General features: G+C 28.5%; 2 protein-coding genes across 5 annotated transcripts in view; both read right to left on the reverse strand.

Moving 5' to 3' along the window:
- Nucleotides 1-887: 887 nt before the first annotated feature.
- LOC111619971 lies at nt 888-9,525 on the reverse strand. Of its 4 annotated transcripts, none has more exons than XM_023361803.1 (8): nt 9,283-9,525; nt 5,360-5,511; nt 5,254-5,281; nt 5,057-5,184; nt 2,609-4,949; nt 2,486-2,531; nt 1,649-2,418; nt 888-1,004 (listed from the first exon to the last, which is right to left on the reverse strand). In XM_023361803.1, exons 1-7 carry the CDS (start codon nt 9,391-9,393, stop codon nt 2,048-2,050), a joined length of 3,177 nt encoding a protein of 1,058 aa, XP_023217571.1. In that variant the 5' UTR covers nt 9,394-9,525; the 3' UTR covers nt 888-1,004; nt 1,649-2,047. The 4 variants fall into 4 exon arrangements, with proteins under 4 accessions (XP_023217571.1, XP_023217572.1, XP_023217570.1 ...); XM_023361804.1 differs by lacking the exon at nt 9,283-9,525 and adding an exon at nt 7,783-7,881; XM_023361802.1 differs by lacking the exon at nt 9,283-9,525 and adding an exon at nt 6,649-6,889.
- Nucleotides 9,526-15,029: 5,504 nt separating this feature from the next.
- Nucleotides 15,030-20,417, reverse strand: part of LOC111619989 (macrophage erythroblast attacher-like) — a 31,386-nt gene continuing 25,998 nt past the window's right edge. The window contains exons 9-12 of the mRNA XM_023361831.1: nt 19,623-19,718; nt 19,214-19,347; nt 18,930-19,122; nt 15,030-15,406 (exon numbers count right to left, since the gene is read on the reverse strand). Of these exons, the coding sequence (XP_023217599.1) occupies nt 15,305-15,406; nt 18,930-19,122; nt 19,214-19,347; nt 19,623-19,718 (525 nt within the window). The 3' untranslated portion in view covers nt 15,030-15,304. The remainder of the gene's footprint in view (nt 15,407-18,929; nt 19,123-19,213; nt 19,348-19,622; nt 19,719-20,417) is intronic.

Here is a 20,417-nt window from a genome sequence, read left to right on the forward strand (position 1 = left end):
TTCGGTATAGGTAACATTTATTTAATGCAATTTACTATATGTTCTTTACTATTTCTGTTAAACCTTTCATACACATAAAACAATTTATTTTATTCTTTATATTTTATTTTAAACAATTTTTATATGATTTTTATTTTCTATACAGTATTTTAATCACTGTAATAAATAAATTATAAATCTAAATCCAAAACACAGAGACATCTGTCGATGGGTAAACTAAAGCTCAAAAAATAACACAGAATAAGTACTGAGCTACTAATATACGATATATATATAATTAACAGTAAGTTTTAAGGCTTCAGTAAGTTAAATTATGACAGTTTTTTAATTGGTTTTTCAGTTTACAAATTTTTATAAATTATTTATAAATAGAGGAATAAAAATACTAAATAATTAAGTTAAATAATTTAGCTAATAAATATTATTTCTATTAGCTAATTTGTCAATAAACTAATCTCCCATATTAAAAGTTATTCAATTCATACCGGAATAATTCTTTTAAAAGTCACCCAATAAACATACGAGTATTTACGGGATAACTTCTCATATTTATACATTATACTGTATATTTATTTTTAGTTCTTACGCCCTATAATTTAAAATACACTTTATAATTTGATTGGATTGGATTGATGGGATAAGGCAACGTAACACGTGGGCGATCTACCAAGATGGAGTTGCATCCCGGGAGGACTTTCTATGGGATATTGGCTCCTCTCTTTAAATATTAGACACGTGAATAATACCCGGAAAGTTCCACGCGGCCATCTTGTTGGTCAGGAGCCAGTCAGTGACTTAATAATTTGAAATTTAATACTAAAAATTATATTTTACTATTAATTTTCGACTAAGTTATTGAAGTAAGACAATGAAGGAAAGCATTTTAAGCCATATTGTTTTATTCCTTTTGTTTTATTTAATACAAAAATGTTTTTTTTTTTTTTTACTGGTTTATTCTTCTGCGGAACGGGCATCGTTCGGAAGTTTCTTTAGAGATCAACAAACTGTAAAAGTGTAAAATAGCAAATTTATTACAGGTCTATTTAAGTAAAATATATATATATATATTATTTATTTATTTATTTTACAAAATATAAACATTAAAGACATTTTCGAATTAAACATTTGTTATTGTTTTAAACTAAACTTTGTGCTGTTTTTGAATGAAGATAACCTTGCTGAGGCAAATAACTTGAAGTTTTTTCTTAGTCAAGGTTGTTTAATGAATCTGTTTAAATAACCAAACAATGCATTGGCAAGATATCAGAGAAGATCTAATTGTTCGAAGGGAAAATAGACCTTGCAAATAATCGTTCATCCGAAAACATATGCAAAAGATGAAGCAGGAAAAAGAAATTCATTACTACTTTACGTACATTGCTCTTCATTTTTATATTATTTGGCAAACAAGTCGGAAATTTTAACTGATACTATATGCCTTATGGGGTGATATTCGATTGAATTAAGAACATTCAAACTTAGAATGTCTTTTTATACACAGTTGCTGATTCGAACTGAAATTGGATTAAATCCAAATCACCGACAGATTGAAAAGATGATTAAAACTTCTTAATATAGCTAATGTCAACAGAATTTTGTTATTTTATTACTATTTTAAAAATTTTCAAAGTTACTTCATATTACTTACCAAATATATATGAACTCCATCTTTATTTTCCAAGAACGATAAGGTAAAAAAATAAGGAGAAATTAGGGAATAATTGATGTTTCGAATAAGGTACGAAGGAAATTTATTAATGGCGATTAAAAGTAGGTTTGTTTTAACTATTTTCCGAAAAGGCATATATAAAATATTGAATAATAATCGTATAAAAAATTTTCTTGTATGGCCTCTTGTCGTTTTTTATTTTTGAATTTGTCGACTTAGAGCTAGAATCGATACTGCAAGCGAAATGCATGGTTTAAAAAAGACTGTAGTTAGTTTAATATCTACAGAGAAAGTATTCGTTAATTTTTAATAATAAATAAGATACAAACAAATCAATTTTCGATCAATATCATACGAACACTCCTGCAAATTTGATAATTAGTTATCAGACTGAGAGCTATGTTGAGTAAACGGGGGTGGTTTGTACGTTGCAGGAACGCCACAACTGGCATGGTGTTTTATGTAATCGTCGAATTTACCGGATTTTTTGTCTGGTTTGCTAACGGGTTGGAAACTGCTAACTTTTTCAACTGTGGGTTCAACGGGTGGCCATGTGGCTTTTCTGGGAGTTGAAGGGGAAACAAGAGGGGTCCTTCTTATAGAAGGAGGTGATGGCGAGGGATTCCAAGTCGTCGTCATTTTTCGTCCGAAAGTTGGAGATTGTGGGGTTTGTCTTCCTGAAGGAGGCCAGCTCTCATCGGAATCTTTAGAGGGTAATGACGGAGGCCATACCAGTCGTTTTCCTGTACCTAATAGGAAAAAATACATGAAAATTTTAATTGTAATAAGTTTTGAATGTAGTTAGAGTTTACTTACTAGTCGAAGTGAATCCACCTTTAGGCAAAGGTTTTACATTTGATTGCTGTACAGAAATAAATTTTACCATCAATCTCTTTATGATATCCCTAAGAATTGTCTAATAAAAATAGAATTACTTACTTTAGGAGGCCAAGCTGCTTGCATCCTTTTTCTGGTCGTGTTAGGTGTGGAAGCTGGAGATTCTGAAGATGAACGACCTGACTGAACTCGTCGAGATCTATGGCTCTGAGATGGTTGTATATGAAGTGTTGATATCTGTCTTTTATATTGTTGTGTTCCTTGTTGTTGCGTGTCACTTTGAGATTCATACATTCCCCTTTCACTTTGATAAACTGTACTTTGTTTAGTTTGTACTTCTTGAGTATAAGGTGAGGGTCCGTGTTTTTGTTTATAAATTTGTATGTTAGATTTGTATTGAGGTGTATTTAAGACTGCTTCTCCTTCCTTAGTTCCGAATTGAACTGTTGACGTTTGATGACCTTTTTGCATCTGCAAATTGGATTTATAATAAGGAGTATTTAAAACTGCTTCTCCCTCTTTAGTTCCGAACTGAACTGTCGATGTTTGATGACCTTTTTGCATCTGCAAATTGGATTTATAATAAGGAGTATTTAAGACAGCCTCTCCCTCCTTAGTTCCGAATTGAACTGCTTGATGAGATCTTTGCATTTGCAAATTAGATTTGTATTGAGGAGTATTTAGGACAGATTCTCCTTCTTTAGTTCCGAATTGAACTGTGTGATGAGATGTTTGCATTTGCAAATTAGATTTATATTGAGGAGTATTTAGGACAGCTTCTCCTTCTTTAGTTCCAAATTGAACTGCTTGATGAGATCTTTGCATTTGCAAATTAGATTTGTATTGAGGAGTATTTAAGACAGGCTCTCCCTCCTTAGTTCCGAATTGAACTGCTTGATGAGATCTTTGCATTTGCATATTAGATCTATATTGAGGCGTATTTAAAACTGGTTCACCCTGGCTAGTTCCGAATTGAACTGTTGTTTGGTGAGACCTTTGCATTTGTATATTGGATTTATATTGAGGAGTATTTAAGGCTGGTTCATTCTGATTAATTCCAAACTGAACCATCGTTGTCTGTCTATCTTTTTGCATTTGCATATTAGATTTATAATGAGGAGTATTTAATGCAGCTTCACCCTGATTAGTCCCGAACTGGACAGTTGATGTATGACGTTCATTTTGCATTTTCATATTAGATTTATACTGAGCCGTATTCAGCACTTCCTCATTCTGTTTCACTTGTGTTTGATATGTAGGAGAGCTGTGTCTATCCCTAAACATTTGCATATTTGATTTATAATGAGGAGTATTTAATAATTCTTCATTTTCTTTAAATTGAGGTTGCTGAAAAGACGGCGAATTTTGTCTCTCTTTTGTCTTTTGCATATTAGATTTATAATGAGCAGTATTCAAAATTTCCTCCGACTCTTTCACTTGGGGCTGTTGATAAGTGGGAGAGCTATGTCTTTCTTTGAACATTTGCATGTTAGCTTTGTAATGGGATGTATTTAGAACTTCTTCTCTTTGAGCGTCGGCTTGCTGCTGAGCATATCTTTCTCTTAACATTTGCATATTAGCTTTATATTCAGGTGTATTTAAAACTTCATCGCTCTCTTTAACTTGGGACTGATAATTGGGAGAACTCTGTCTTTCTCTAAACATCTGCATATTTGCTTTATAATGAGATGTATTTATAATATTTTCTTCTTGTACTTGAGGTTGTTGATTGGAAGGAGAACTGTGTCTTTCTCTGTACATCTGCATATTCGTTTTATACTGAGGAGTATTAATAATTTCTTCTTGCGTTTGATTTTGCTGTTGAGACATTGCTGTATATCGCTCTCTTAATTTTTGCATATTAGCTTTATATTCTGGAGTATTTAAAATTTCATCACTTTCTTTTACTTCAGGCTGTTGAGATGGTGGAGATACATATCTTTCTCTAAGCATTTTCATATTGGCTTTATACTGTGCAGTATTTAAAACGTCTTCATCCTCTTCTTGTGGTTGTTGGAAACTTGGAGAACTATGTCTCTCTCTAAACATCTGCATATTAGATTTATAATGAGCAGTATTTAAAACTTCTTCATTCTCCCTTACTTCAGGTTGTTGGTAACTTTGCTCACTATGTTTTTCTCTAAACATCTGCATATTGGATTTATAATGAGGGGTGTTCAAAACTTCCTCATTTTCTTTAATCTGTGAAAGTGGTTTAAAAGGCGAGCTATGCCTTTCTTGAAACATTTGTATGTTTGATTTATAATGCGATGTATTTAAAACATCATCTTTTTGTTGTATGTGTGGTTGATAAGGTTGGGGTCCATGTACTTGTCTGAATTTTTGCATATTAGATTTATAATGAGGAGTGTTTATGATGTTAGATTGATCTTGAGAAATATCTGTATTTTGCACAAAGTATGGTTGAGGAGAATAAATTTGTCTGTAAATAAAGTTTATATATATTAAAAATATAAAATAACATCAATTAGAACATTATTATAATCTATTATTACTTCATATTATTTTATAATATGAGAACAAACTTACTGTTGATTATCCGAAAGAGCTACTTCTGCATGTTGAGCCATAGTATCTGCTATATTTTCAGAAGAATATAATCCCATAGGGGAATTATATTGAGCATGAACAACAGCTTTTATAGTTGATGGTTCGTTCTGTCAAATCGAATATTAGTAAATTCTTTTAATAATGTTATTTATTTAATAAATAAATATACTACTTACCATCCCAATTGATTTCAAAATATCTTCTCTGTAAATAAAATATTAAAGTCAATTTTTATAGAAAATAAAGTATTTATATTAACTATTGAAAAACCTTATACTTTACCTTATAATAAATAATTCTAATCGACGAGAACTCTTTAATAAGATCTCTTCGACTTGAGCGTGTGTTAAATCTTGTATATTAACACGACCGATTTGAATTAATTCGTCTCCTTCGTGTAAACCAGCTCTTTCCGCTAAACTAGAGGATTCAACCTGTAAAATTTATCTGACATAAATCTTCAATATTTAAATTATAAAGTTCCTAGACAAGTATGCAATCGCTACTCTAACTGACTCGGCTAGCTACTATACATGCAGTATTCACTATTATTAGTTTACGTTGAATGGAAATGATGCCAGAAGTATACTTAGAACGACTAAAATACCGGTGCAGGGACTTTCGAGAATGTCATACGAATTTAACAAACTACAAATATAAAAACCAATATATAAAAATTTTATGTAATGATTACATTAATGCATTATAATTATCGATTTAATTATATTTAATCTATCGATGAATTAGATGAATGGCAATCTGTTTTCTTTGGAATCATCGCAACTTCTTGACACACCAGACTTAAGATGGATGCATTTACTAAGTTATAAAGTTCACATTCATCATTATTTTTCTTCCTCGATTTTAAACTATTTTTACCATAAAATTAAGTCCAAAAAAATCAGGCTGGAATTTTACATCAACAGCAGTAATATATAACACATTTAAGAAAAAGTTTGGCTGGTTTCCATTATAATATATAATAACCTTTTACATTTTTTCTTTTTTTTTTGCAATAAAATATAACGTATCTTCTTAATTTTAAAGTACATAAAACTAAGAATTAATTAATTTATAATTAATAATAACGATTTAACGTTAAAAAAAATTCATACTTACTTTATTACAAGATTATTAAAATTAATTTCAAATTTAATAATCGCTCAGTATGTAAATTAATGCAAAATATATCCTATGTATTAGAAATTGACGTAACAAATATTTGAGTTTTGTTAATGAGAAGTTTAATTTTGAGCCTTATCTCAATGAGTCATTCTTTACGTAAAGCTCACAAGACATTGTTTTTTGTTTTGTTTTATAAATAGACTCCCAGTCAGGGTCTTACTCTTGAAACTTAACCTCTTGTTTGTTTTTTTTTTCTCATCTGCTAAGCTGAAGATCAAGTTTAAAAGCATTGCTTACAGTAATGGTTGCTTTTTTTTTCTTTTAAAAAACTATATATATATATTTATCAATTAAATAAGCAATCTATTTGTTAAGTGTTAATGATAAAGCGTGTCGTCTATCTACAAAGCAAATTTAAAGCATCTCTTTTCTTTTTTCTAACAAACCTTCTGGACGTAATGAGGTTCTTCTTTATCTCTTCCTCCAGCCAATCTGAATCCCCATGGCTGGTTTGAATCTCTTTTCAATGCTATGAGAAATGGTCGTTGGAAAGACATATTCGCTATATTTCCGTTCGTTCGTGGTTTCGCCTTCTGATTCTAACTTAATATGAAAAGAAAGAAGACTCGCTTCTTCTAGCAACTGTGTCAGGGTGAATCATCTTTCCTAAATTATCAACGTGTCAGGTGTGAGACTGTGTTTTTGTAAGATATTATGTCATAAAATGTCCTTTGAAAACGTCGACAAAAATAATATGTCATATATACATTGACAAGAAACGTGTTTACAAATGAATTCGACGTTATTTTTAAAATTAAGACATTTTGTAATTTTACAAATGAGAATTATACGAGTTTCGTAAAGCGTAATAATCACAATATTCCTGTCGTATTTAATGTTATATAATTTATTTTAATTTGGAAATATTTTAATTACGTTAAACCAAACTACATACTTGACATTTAAATAGCTGTAAATGTGATTTGTCAATTATATCGTTCCATTAGAAAGTGCGTAAATGAAATTGCTTCATCACATTTATCTATTTTTAGGTAATTAGTTAACGAATGTACTTAGGAAATTCTTGAAACTGACCCATAATTTTTTTATTGTTTATTTAAAAAAAATAAAAATTAATACTATAATATTAGATTATTTGTATCTAATAAAGATGGTCTCACTATAATACTTGACTTATGGATAAAATTATAATCCAAATAATAAAACAGTCAACCTTATTGTTTATGCTTTGTTCTATTTTGAACTGTGTTTTTTTTTTCACAATTGTAGAATAAATCTATTAATAGAATACATAACTTTACTGGAGACACAGGAAAATATATAACTTTAATTCGTTTTTTTTTAAGGAAAAAATTCTTAATTTTACATTATAAATATTATTGAAAATGAAATATTTCCATTCTAACTTGGGGAAATAATTTCAGGAAGACAAAATTTATATTCTTTTGTTTTAAAAAAAGTTATTTATTCGAATTTTTCTATATTGATTAACACGTTAACAAGATAAAGATTAAATCGATGTTACTTTCTTAATTGTTAGAAATAAAATGAATACGTACCGGCAATACTTCAGCGGAGTTATAACTTCTTAACTCAGCTTTCTCACTAAAAATGACATCCTAAATTTCTTCTGATAGGTCTAAATCCTCGATTTTTGGCCCTCTGGGAAAATTTATCACGTATTCCTTCAAGGTTTTTTTTTTTATTGAAAATTTCCCAAACGAATACTATATTATTAGAATACATCAATATATTGTGAACGTTATTGGTAACATATTTTTCATTATATTTACTTATTAATTATATAAAAATATATTTTTATTTTCATTTTAATTTATAATTTTTCTTGAATAAATATTTTAAATATGCCATAAAATAATTCTATATTTTTCCAATGGAGTTTTTCAAAAAAAAGATTCTACTTTAAGAAATGAGCAGGTCTCTCTCTCTATATATATGTGAAACATAGAACAGAATTAGAAATTGCTATATTGACTAAGTACTGAGAAATGTTGAGTCAAAACTGCTTCAATCTTTAAATAATTTGTTTATATATAATCGAATTTCGAGTCTTTTAAATAATAATAATAATGTAAATAAATAATATAAACCTAATCAAATTCTATTAATTCATATATCAGTTGTTAATTTTTAAATGATGAACTTATAAAAGTCAAATAAGTGTTTATTTTTGTTCGAATATTTAATACTACTATATAAATAAATTAATTAATAATTGAATAAAAAATATATATAAGAATTTTAAAGGATAATTAAATAATTTGAATTAGTATAAAGAAAGCAAAAGTATATTTGGTTTATAAAAAAAAAATTAATAACATGATAATTTTAAATTACAGATGAGGATTAGGATTTACTTGATTCAGTATAGTGAGAAATAGTAGTCTATTTGTATTTTTGACATGAGAAATTACATTTCTTATGAGACTCATATTGGCTCTAAATATTTTGGGAATTTATATAATATTCTCCACTATCAAAAGTAAAATATGAATGAAGATTTATTGATGGCCTACTACACCTGTCCTTTATTTATATAGGTTAAAATATCAATAACATGTCTTTCTTTTAGTCTCCATGTCATCACTAATCACTATCACTGTCAATATCTAATAATACTGTCTGTATTCTTCATCTTAAATTTACCTATTTTATTTGTCAACCTCTAAATCATCATCTCTAAGTTATTATGTGTCTGTAAATATGTTGAATATGTTGTCTAAATAGTTGAAATTTCCTTTTTCCTCTAACAGTCTATATTTGAAATCAAAGAACTAAATCTACTGACTTTTAATTTCCTTTTCTAACCTGTTCCTAACTTATTTTGGCTCAACTTTAAGCTCTCTCTATCTCATTAATAAACACACTATAAATTGTGAATAACAGATATCATAGCTATTTTTTTTTTTACTGCAAACTACAATAATTCACCTAATAAATAAATAAAATATATGAGCTTAACCTTATTAAAACCGAGACAATTTCATGTCTATCTACAAAGCAAATTTAAAGCATCTCTTTTCTTTTTTCTAACAAACCTTCTGGACGTAATGAGGTTCTTCTTTATCTCTTCCTCCAGCCAATCTGAATCCCCATGGCTGGTTTGAATCTCTTTTCAATGCTATGAGAAATGGTCGTTGGAAAGACATATTCGCTATATTTCCGTTCGTTCGTGGTTTCGCCTTCTGATTCTAACTTAATATGAAAAGAAAGAAGACTCGCTTCTTCTAGCAACTGTGTCAGGGTGAATCATCTTTCCTAAATTATCAACGTGTCAGGTGTGAGACTGTGTTTTTGTAAGATATTATGTCATAAAATGTCCTTTGAAAACGTCGACAAAAATAATATGTCATATATACATTGACAAGAAACGTGTTTACAAATGAATTCGACGTTATTTTTAAAATTAAGACATTTTGTAATTTTACAAATGAGAATTATACGAGTTTCGTAAAGCGTAATAATCACAATNACTTCATTGCAGGTTCAAACACAAAACGTGCTGATATCCAAAGTTGCAAAAAGTTTCTGAATTTTATATTTCACTGATTTTCCTAAAAATTATGTTACTGTCAGATGCAAAAATCAGATTGGACAAATTTGGGCATTTTTACTTAAACTTTTAATTTTTTCTACATAGTAAGTTTATCTACAATCTCTGATATTTTCATATAAATAATTATACTTTAGCTCATTTGCAGCACAATGTGGCAATGTGCAGAATGAACTGACCTTGTGGGCCTAATCCGGCCTGCGGGCCATAGTTTACAAATAATTACAAATGATTAGCAACATGTATAAATTTGTCTATCAATTTAATATTGTTATATAAATTTTAGACAGCTTACAAAAATTAATAAACAGATTTTGAAAATAGAAGTCATAAGTTTTAAACTTTCAGAATATTGCATTTAAAACAAAATTTTACTTTTAATTAAAAAATAATTTATTCATTACTCTAAATATCTTTTTAAAATATAAAGTATAAATGGAACATTCAGTCATTTCTTTACCACAATATTTACTTTAATTCCAATACTCAGAAAAAACTGATAAAAACATATCAATTAGTTCTATTTTTATGTATTAAGTAATACATATAAATATAAAATGTAAATTTAGAAATTGGCATTTTATATTTATTAATATTTAATTATTTTTTTACAAAGGCATTTGTATTTTGTTAAGCATCACTTAATTTTAAATCTAATTCCACTCAAATTTTTAATGGTATGTTTATTAGTACTTTAGCAATAATCTATAAAAGTAGATAATAATTTTACAAATAATTACATTATATTTGTATTATAATGAATCATAATTATATTTTATAAACAATAATTAAATTTAAACTTATAAAAAAATACTTAAAAGTAAAAATATATATATGTTTACTTTATATGGTGAAATATCAGTAACTACTGGAAAAGCAAGTAATCCCATCACATGCTGAACATCTTTCAACTGATCATCTTCTAGATTTGTAAAATATTTTCTTGCATGTCTGATTGAATAAAAGAATTTAAAAAATTATGATATATTACTCTAGGAATAATAATATTTATATTGTTATTATAATTATGTTCATATATAATAAATATTGATAGTTTTTACAAATCTAAATAATAAAAATAATCAAGGATTTAACAGCATCAAGGAGTTAAGATTTATACAGTATAGTGTTTTCAAAAATAATTGTTAGAAAAGTTAAAACTATAATATACCGTGTTTCCCCGATAATAAGACATCAGCAGAAAATAAGACCTAGCACAGGTTTTGCTGAATTGCGAAATATAAGACCTCCCCCTGAAAGTAAGACTTAGCGAAGTTTTTTCTAGTCGTAACGGTCATGGACAGATGGTTGAAAGTGGCCGTTGACTTTTTGAAAGTACAGTCACTGATTGGTCAACACACAATTACGCCACACGGCATGATTTGCATAAGACTATGGCTTGAGAATCACAGATTTGCATAACGTTATGGCTGGTGATGGCTAATTGGTCGGCCGGGAATCACGCCACATGACATTTGCATAGTGCTACGGTTCAGTAAGCACTAATTGGTCATCGAGTCCGATGTTGACGCTATAAAAAGGCGACAGTTGGACACACCGGATATACGTTACTCTCGTCTAAGTTCGATTTAGGAATTTTTTTGTTCAATAATAAATGTGAATTCTTCTTCTTGGAAAAAATAAGACATTCCCTGAAAATAAGACCTAGTGCATTTTTCAGAGCAAAAATTAATATAAGACACTGTCTTATTTTCGGGGAAACACGGTACATGAATAATTTGTTTTATGCCACTTCAGTTTAATTCCACTTCATTTTTGCACTTCTCACAGATAGTGATTGAATGAGTCCTGACTATGCCTAAGCCAAACTGATCCTACTACCTTTCTTGATGACCACTTCTATTCTCCAGTCCCTTTAAAAAGTGTTTTCTTTTTTCCTCCTAGTTGCTCTTAGTTTTTATAGGTGCTTATTATGTGCTCTTCTTTTTATTAATATACTATTTTTAAGACAACTAGATAACTAGTCTAGACAAGAAACTAAAAAGCAACATAAATCATTGACAATCAAAAAAAAAAAAAGGAAGTATTTGGCAAATAGAGAAAGTTGAAACTCAAACTAGACATCTATTTTTCAGTTTTAAGCAGGAAATTTTCTCTTTCTTTTTCTCAAACATTAAACAATCTTCAATATATAAATTTCATAAAATATTTTCCAAGTATTTTGTGGCAATTATTAAAAATAATGAAATAAAATGTAATGCATTTACATATGTTCTCATTATGTTTTTGTTTTCAATTTACAATGGGAATCTCAGGAACTTAAATGGCATAAACCAAGTCATACCTGTACTGTACATGCAATGTAAACTACATTGTTTTAGTATTTAGAAAAATACAATTTTAACACAGTCTTAGTATATTACAAGCAACATAATTAGACACTAGTGTAATAATATTTCTTTAAATGCACTTTATTATCTAAAATATTTAAGATTGCTTTTTAAAATTCTTCTGATATTGATAGCTTGTAATTATTACATATGAAAATGGATTTTTGTTATCCTACAAAAATTTTGACAGCATTTTCTAATCTAGAATGATTATCTTCTCTATATATATGAAAGAATGCTTAATTATGTTTTTAAAATATTTAATTCTGATATAAGCTTTTTAATAATTTTAAATATCACTTTTGATCAATGATCCTAAACAAAACAGAACTCTATATTTTAACTGTATTTTCTTGACATTACATTACATTAAATTTTAAAAAATTCATTGTCTTTCCAAAAAAGGAAGTTGGATAATAAGCTTTCATCAATTAAAAACAGAGATGAAATTTGTTTAACATATTCTAGTGCTATTATTTATATTAGTCTTACAGTATATTAGTCTTATTTATGTAGAAAATATTATCTACAATATAATCTTTATGCATCAAACATTAATATAATGTAATAAAATATTATACTAACATTATAAAAATATTATCTGCACCATAAATAATTNTTTTATTGCAAACTACAATAATTCACCTAATAAATAAATAAAATATATGAGCTTAACCTTATTAAAACCGAGACAATTTCATATATTAAAAGAATTTCGAATGTTTACAGCTGAATCTCCATATACTCAAGCCAAATTTACGCCGCGAAGCGATTGAAGCACCCGAAGCGGGAGAAACATTTATTACGCCACTATCGTAGCATTAGAGCTTTTGGCAGCTCAATGACCAATATGTCTATCGACTCTGTTTTTTAATAACTAGCAAATATGTCCAGCATTGCCCGGTGAAAAAGTAAAAAGAATAAACATTAAAATGAAAACCATATTAAAAGTTAAAACTTTGATTTAGTCAACCATTGTTATGTTTATCACGAAATGTCAAGGAGATAAAATCAGAAGAGGAGCGTAATTCGCATGGTACAGCGCTCGCTTTGCATGCATAAATCGATACTCGAAATCTCCATTTAATAGTATTTTTCTTTTTCCTCTAAGCTTCGTCATACCTGGAGACGTGGTACTCTGCTACCGACTTTATATGGACGAGGGGTGTCCAGGGTTTCACGATAATCTATATTTATCACATAGTCCCACAGAGTAAGCAAGAAGAATTTGGACTGATCGACCAAAAAAACTAAGACAAATTATTTTCCGAAATTAGGATTTGTTATTATTTCAGTACATTCGAAAGAAATGTCACTGGATAAATATGTTGACGATTATAAGAGAACGAAAACACTATAATCAGTTCTCTAAAATTTCATGCATTCTTCTACAAGAAATAGTTCGCAAAAGTAAATACTCCCTAACAATTGTTTCCGGGACTAAATTTATAACAGTTAATGGAAGTTTAGATAGATTGTTATTAGGACACTGCTGTTACTTTTACAATGAAACAACGCGAAAGTCTACATTTTGAAGTGTACAATGACGAGGTGGCCGCTTTACTTCGTTTTAAGCACGCAGTTACAATACAGCAATACAATCATATTTTTCTTCTTGTAAAAGTCAATGTTTTTTTTTTCTTTTTTTTTTTTTTGGTTTTGAAGAGGGAAGAGATAGACATGAAGGTTTTGGTGAGGATTTCTGGTGGTACACGAAATGCCATGAAAAAGGAAGAGGGAAAATTCCAAAATTTATGGCGTGGTATATGGATGACACCTAATTGATAACGCGTGATTAAGTTAGGGGACATCCATAAACCGTGGAAAAGAGTGGAACCTCGTGGAAATGATTTCACTGCTTTTTTCCGGGGTCCATCCCACAATAATCTTGGTATTCTTTTTAACTCATATATCCACAAATACGCATAACTTACCAGCTTAATATTTTTTCTTCTCAATTTCATTAAAATAACAACGTTCTTTCCCATTTTTAAAAACACGTCTCTAAACTTACTCAGAAGACTTGTTTTTTACAAATTCATCGGCATATTCAGCCATGCCTACAATCGGGGGAGAAATTTCCAACATATCTGGGTCTTCTCGTCAAACTTTCTGAACTAACACGAACTCGAACCCAGAACAGAGTTCGGGCCGCACAATGCTAAATAAGAAATCTAATTGGACGGAGCAAAGAATTCTTTCGTGTATCTTTGAATGGTAATCAGCGAGTCGTGTTTAAAATGGAAGAGTTAAAATGATTTATTCGTTCATTGTAATCATAATGACTCAAGACCAATTTAACACTTGTGTATTCAAGAAACAATTTGTTGAGAAAACTAATCAAAATGAAGATCGAGAAAATTTAGTTATTTATACAGTATAATAGGCCTATAAGTAAAATCCAGGAAATATTCGGCTAGGCCCACAATGAGACGGCCGGATCACCGCCGAAAGTTTATTATTTTTTTCCGACCCCCGGGATTCGATTCCTGATTTATTTTAGCTTCACTCGTATAAGGTAACTCGACAATTGGGCGATCTTCCGAAGAGAGGATGCATTCCGGAAGGTCTTTTATGAGAAACTGTCCCTATTTAGGTGTTATCAACGTGAAAACCCGGAAAACTCCACGTGGCCAGCCCGTTGGCCAGGCGCGAATAGATTCCTGGTACAGTGCCTAGATCGATAGGTACCGTACCATAAATTTGTAGCATTAAAAGTTTACCTCTATGTATCAGAATTTTCTCTATAATGTCATATTGTAAACCATATTTTACCTTAAGATTTTATAACAATCTTAATACAATTAGTTTGGAATAAATAATAATTCACTTTGTAAATTTTCAAAATATCATATAAAAGAAAAATTATTCTCCGTGAAAGTTCTTTAAAGAAGCATACAGTATTTATTTCACAAGTCATTTATAAAGCTTCATATTAATCATTATGATACTTTGATTTTAATTACATTTAATTATATTTGCAAATAACTTAGTTTCAAAAGCAGTTTTTCTACAAGATTATTCATAATTTCTATTGAAGAATAAGTCAAATTCAATATATATATATTTTACTAGATTATTCCTGATAGAAAAGTGAGTTGAACATGTGTAAAGTTCACGTTGTCACAATTATAACTACACTCTGACCATTTTTATTTACATTACGAATACTTTCTCAGCTTCTTTAATATCAAATACTTCTTTTGTTCTAGGACAAATAACCTTTCCATTATGTTCGGCAGCCATTTGTTTAGTTGACTGAAAAAAAATATTAAATTGTCAATTATATATTATAATAAGTTTGAATTCAACACAAATTCAAAAATAAAAAGATCATTTCATCCAATTGTTTTCTTATTCATAATATAAACAAAATTGACAAATTTATGAGTTGTTTGACTGCTATAATAATTAAATTCTTTGTATAAAATATATGAAAAATAAATAAGGTTTGTTTATGTGCTGAATACAATAAATAGCAGTTAGCTAATGCTTGGATCTTAAATATTAAACAGTAAAACTTCTAAAAGATCTACAAAATGAACACACCTCTTAAGACCACTTTTGTCTGGAATGGAGCACCAAGTCACCTCTTTTGTGCAAAGTAGAGGAGGAATTTCAAAAGGTAATTGTATAATAAAAAATGTCATGCTTAAACTGAGCAAAAATTAATGAGTTTTTCCATTCGCAATAATAAAATAAATTAAAATATAGTATCATTAAAGTATGGTGTTTTATTTGATCTAACAAAAAACTTTTCCAAAGTGACCTTCTCTCATAAAGACTATTTTTGCTTGAAAACTATTGGTGGTCAACAAAGTAGGGGTTTTTACTGTAATTTTATTAATTTTTTTTATATAATCATTGTAAATGTTAACTAACGCTCTATTTATAATATGCAGATATAAACAAAACTTTATATTAGTGTTTTTAATTAAAATAATATAGCTTTTTAAATAGTTTTTATGTTCCAATTGGTAGAATATATATTTTTTATTATATATGTTTAGTTAAATGTGTCTTCAAGACAGTTGTAAATATGAATTAATATACTTGTTATTCATTATTGTTATTTTCAAAATTTTTACTGAATATTAACTGGACACAATAAAATTTTACATATGTTAACTGAAAAATAATATTAAGTTGCTTCAATATCAATTAATACTCGCGGCAACACTGTTATATGGTTCAATAGAATTACTGAACTCTATATCTTGGCAAAATGTTGATTAACAAAAATTATTATTATTATTATTGATTTATGTTTGTTTTTAATTTTTGTTAATTTATTAATCCATTTAAACTGATGGGAGAAGAAATAAAACAGATTTATATTGAACATTTTTCAACCTTTCTCACACTAAAATTTTTTGTCAACATTTTTTATTAAGTGTCTACTGCTAAGAAATATGCACAATTGTCCTGAATCTGAAATTTACACTTTAAAGTTCTTGTTCTTGCAACAATGTAATCCTAATTTATTTTGGTAACCATTGAGCAAGCACTATTTGTATATTTAATTTGTGATGGGAAGCATCAATTTCCATAGATAACATTATTGAGTGAATGCAATTTTTGTGTTTTGATTCATTTACATTGAAGTAAATCAATTAATTTTAAGTTGGACCAAGGCATATAAAGTAACTAAAGTACTTTGCAAAATGTAATACACTGTGCTGAAATTTATCATAGGATAAGAATAATACTAAAGCAATATTTTTATTACCAAAAATATATATAAGAAATTAAAATGTCTTCACACTTTAGTCATGTACAATCATCAAAAATAGCCTTCCTTTACAGAGATGACCTTTTATTACAGGCTGTGCCTCTGTAAAATTATGTAAAACAGTATAAAATGTCTTCTAACCATTTTTTTACATAAATTATCAGATGGCTCCTTAGTTTTAAATGTTATTGCTGGAAAATTTATGCAACTCTATGCTGGTTTTTTGAAGATGTTATCCAATTACCTTAGAATGCTCTTACCTAACTTTTCAGATCATTGTTTTTCATTAGCTTTTTAAAATTGTTAAATGGGAAATGGATAATTTTGAATTGATACATTGATTATAAATTATACAAATTACAGTATGATTCATACACACCACAGTTTCAAAAGGAGGAATCTTTTGGTTATTTTAGTTGAAACTGTGTATTTTTTTAATTATTGGCTTATCACCAGAGGATGTTTTAAAAAACTGTTTTACATAACTTCACAGAAGTTTAGCCTCTAATAAAAGGTCATCTCTTAAAGCAGTGATTTTCAAATGGTGTGACATGAAAGAACCCTGCAAAAATTTTTTAAAGGTTATTAAATAAACCATTTTGGAAAGAAGCCCAAAAAACAATAAGTGTACATGTCAAAATTAAAACCTCTTTAAATTGATTATATGCGTTTTTCATTGTTATAATGAATAAACATATACATAGAGTAGTAAAAAATATATAGGCCTATTCATAAGCAAAATTATATGAGCACAACACCGGGTTATTTCATTTTGAATAAAATTTTCTTTAAATCAAAAATTTATCTATAACTACCCACATTTTTTTTCAAATTCTTTTTAACATAGAAATAGCGGAACATTGGGCAGGTTTCTAAAGACAATTATCATGCTACTATTAAATGCAAATTAAGACTTAATGTTAATTGCTTTTCTGATATGAATGAAAATTATTAATTTAAATAGCTATTATTGTAACCTACTGCTATTTTAAGAAACAACAATACTGTTATATTTAATTTACAAAAAATATAAATAAAAAGAATTAGGTTAAGTGGCAAGTAATATGGTGATAGAATGTTTACAAACAACTTTAGATCACAAGATTTTTTCCGCAGAAATTTGTGTCACGGAAATTTAATTATAGGTTCAAGTGCGCCTTGAGATAAAAACAGTTGAAAAACTCTGTCTTGAAGGAAGACTGTTTGTTCCTGGTGATTGGACATGATGGAGGTTTGAAGACATTTTAGTTTCTTCTATATATTTTTAATGTAAAAAGGTGCTATCAACCATTTTAAATGAAACTAAGTATTTTTCTTATCATGTGATAAATCTCAACACAGTGTATTTAAACAAAAACATGTAAAATTTCAATAAAATTAATGTTTTGTTTATTTGTTTGGATTTTATCAAACAAAACAAAAAAAATCTAAATGGCATGGTTTTCATTGGTAGAACATGCATTTCTATTGCAAATTTATTTAAATTTAGATTAATCCTAAAAGAATCTGTTAAATTTCAAGTTTGCATAAAATTTCAAATGTAGAAACAGGGATAAAAACTTCAGAAGACAGCTTAATTAGAAAATTGCTTAAGTAAAAAATTAATATGCTTATACATTGAAAAATGAGACAAAAAGAGATGAAACCTATCAATTTTAGTTTCTTGAATGTAAGTGAATTGAAAGAATTATAATTAATTTAATAGTTAATCACAACCATTAAAATTTAACAGTTTGTTCTAAGAACAACTTGAATTTGAATGTTAATTGCTACACGAAATACACATTCTACATGTTCTAGCAGTTTGTGTAGAGCTAACAATGTATAGACATAAGATATATTATATTATTTAAGTATTATTTTCTTATTATATTGTTAAAAAATTATTCCATACTTTATTTACCATGGCATTCAATGTTTTTAATTATAAAATTGATAATTTTAAATAAAAATTATTATTAACTTCTTGTTAATATTAATTATACTATTTGAAACTGATATAGTATATATCAAAAAACAAAATTAAAAATTAAATAAAATATTACTTACAGCTTCCCCATAAACATAACCATTAGGCAACATCAAAGGATGATTATGTTCATTTAAAGGTTGTCCAGAAATGTAACATACAAGACGAGATTGAGAGCAATGAGCATATGGAAGAGATTGGGCCAAAACATTTAAAGAGGGACTACAAATAGGACAATCAGAATTTCTTTCACCTTCAGGCTTGTAGCAATGACTTACAAGAATTAAAGAACATTTCAATAGATCAAATTTAATTACTATTATAATTTAAAAATTAATCATTTTGATTTAAAAAAAAAGGATACGGAGTTTTAAGAGCAGATAATCCTGCCTGAAGAGCAACCGAAAATACTGAAAAATTACTAAGTTGATATAATTTAAAATTTTCCTGACGAAATTGTTGAACTAAAGTATCCCATCTAGATTCTTCTAGCAATTCCTATATTAAAAAAATAAAAGTTACTTAGAATATTAGATTAACTTTCTTAGTAATTAAAATATTCTTTGTATTACATTTGTTTTATATGTCAATAAAAATCTATTTATAACAAATTGTAGCTGTTTCAGTTATATAATACAGGGTGGGCCAACGAAAACGAAATGGCAGAGTTATCGTGTTCGTCCAAGCAAATCGCTTGGACCACGATAACTCTGCCATTTCGTTTTCGTTGTCTCACCCTGTATTGTACAGTTTTAATTGTAGATATATAATACTGTGAAATTTAATGATATAGACAATATATATCCTATCTTTTCTGAATTTTCTAATGGTAGTTGTTTAATATGTTGATTAAGTAACATCTCTTCAATCTGAAAAAAAAAAAAAAATCTTCCAGTTGTTGCACATTCAAAAACTAATTCTAGAAATGTCAGTGCATTCTATCAAACTTACATCTTAACTGCTGGAATCTGACAGCATATAGATTTCCATTAAATATGAAAATTTGGATTATTATTTCTACTATATTATTTTTTGAAAATTTTCATCAACAGATCATCAGACTAATCATCTGATTTATATTCAATAAATTTTGTTTTTTAACATTTTTGGGATAAGATCGTGTATGTGGGTTCCCAGATGAGGTTCGTACTCGAGTAAACTGAAATTCTTGCGTGACACAAGATGTAAACAACGAGACTCTGAACTGTTCGAGTATGTGTCAAACTATCTGTCAAGGTCTTAGCGGAAGATAAACTCTAATACGAGTGCTCATAAATAGGTAGATCATTGACTTGCGAGTCTATAAAATATTGGCTGAGATAAAACTTTCGAACAAAAAAAAAAAGGGGAAATTTTTGATAGATGAAAGATGAAAATGATCGTTAAATTCTTAGACGTCAAAAACTGGTAAACAACGGCCTGAGTTATGAGTGCAGGTGTTATTGTTTTATAAACAGTCATCAAGCAGAGTCGACAAAGAGGTATCAGATGGACACCTCGAATCGGACCTTTCCCACAACCCGAAAATATTTTGTCTTGCACCTGGAGACAAAGGAGAGACCAATAGG

This window comes from Centruroides sculpturatus, unplaced genomic scaffold (genome assembly GCF_000671375.1).
Source record: "Centruroides sculpturatus isolate CEXI.00-Female unplaced genomic scaffold, Cexi_2.0 scaffold248, whole genome shotgun sequence".
Taxonomy (NCBI): domain Eukaryota; kingdom Metazoa; phylum Arthropoda; class Arachnida; order Scorpiones; family Buthidae; genus Centruroides; species Centruroides sculpturatus.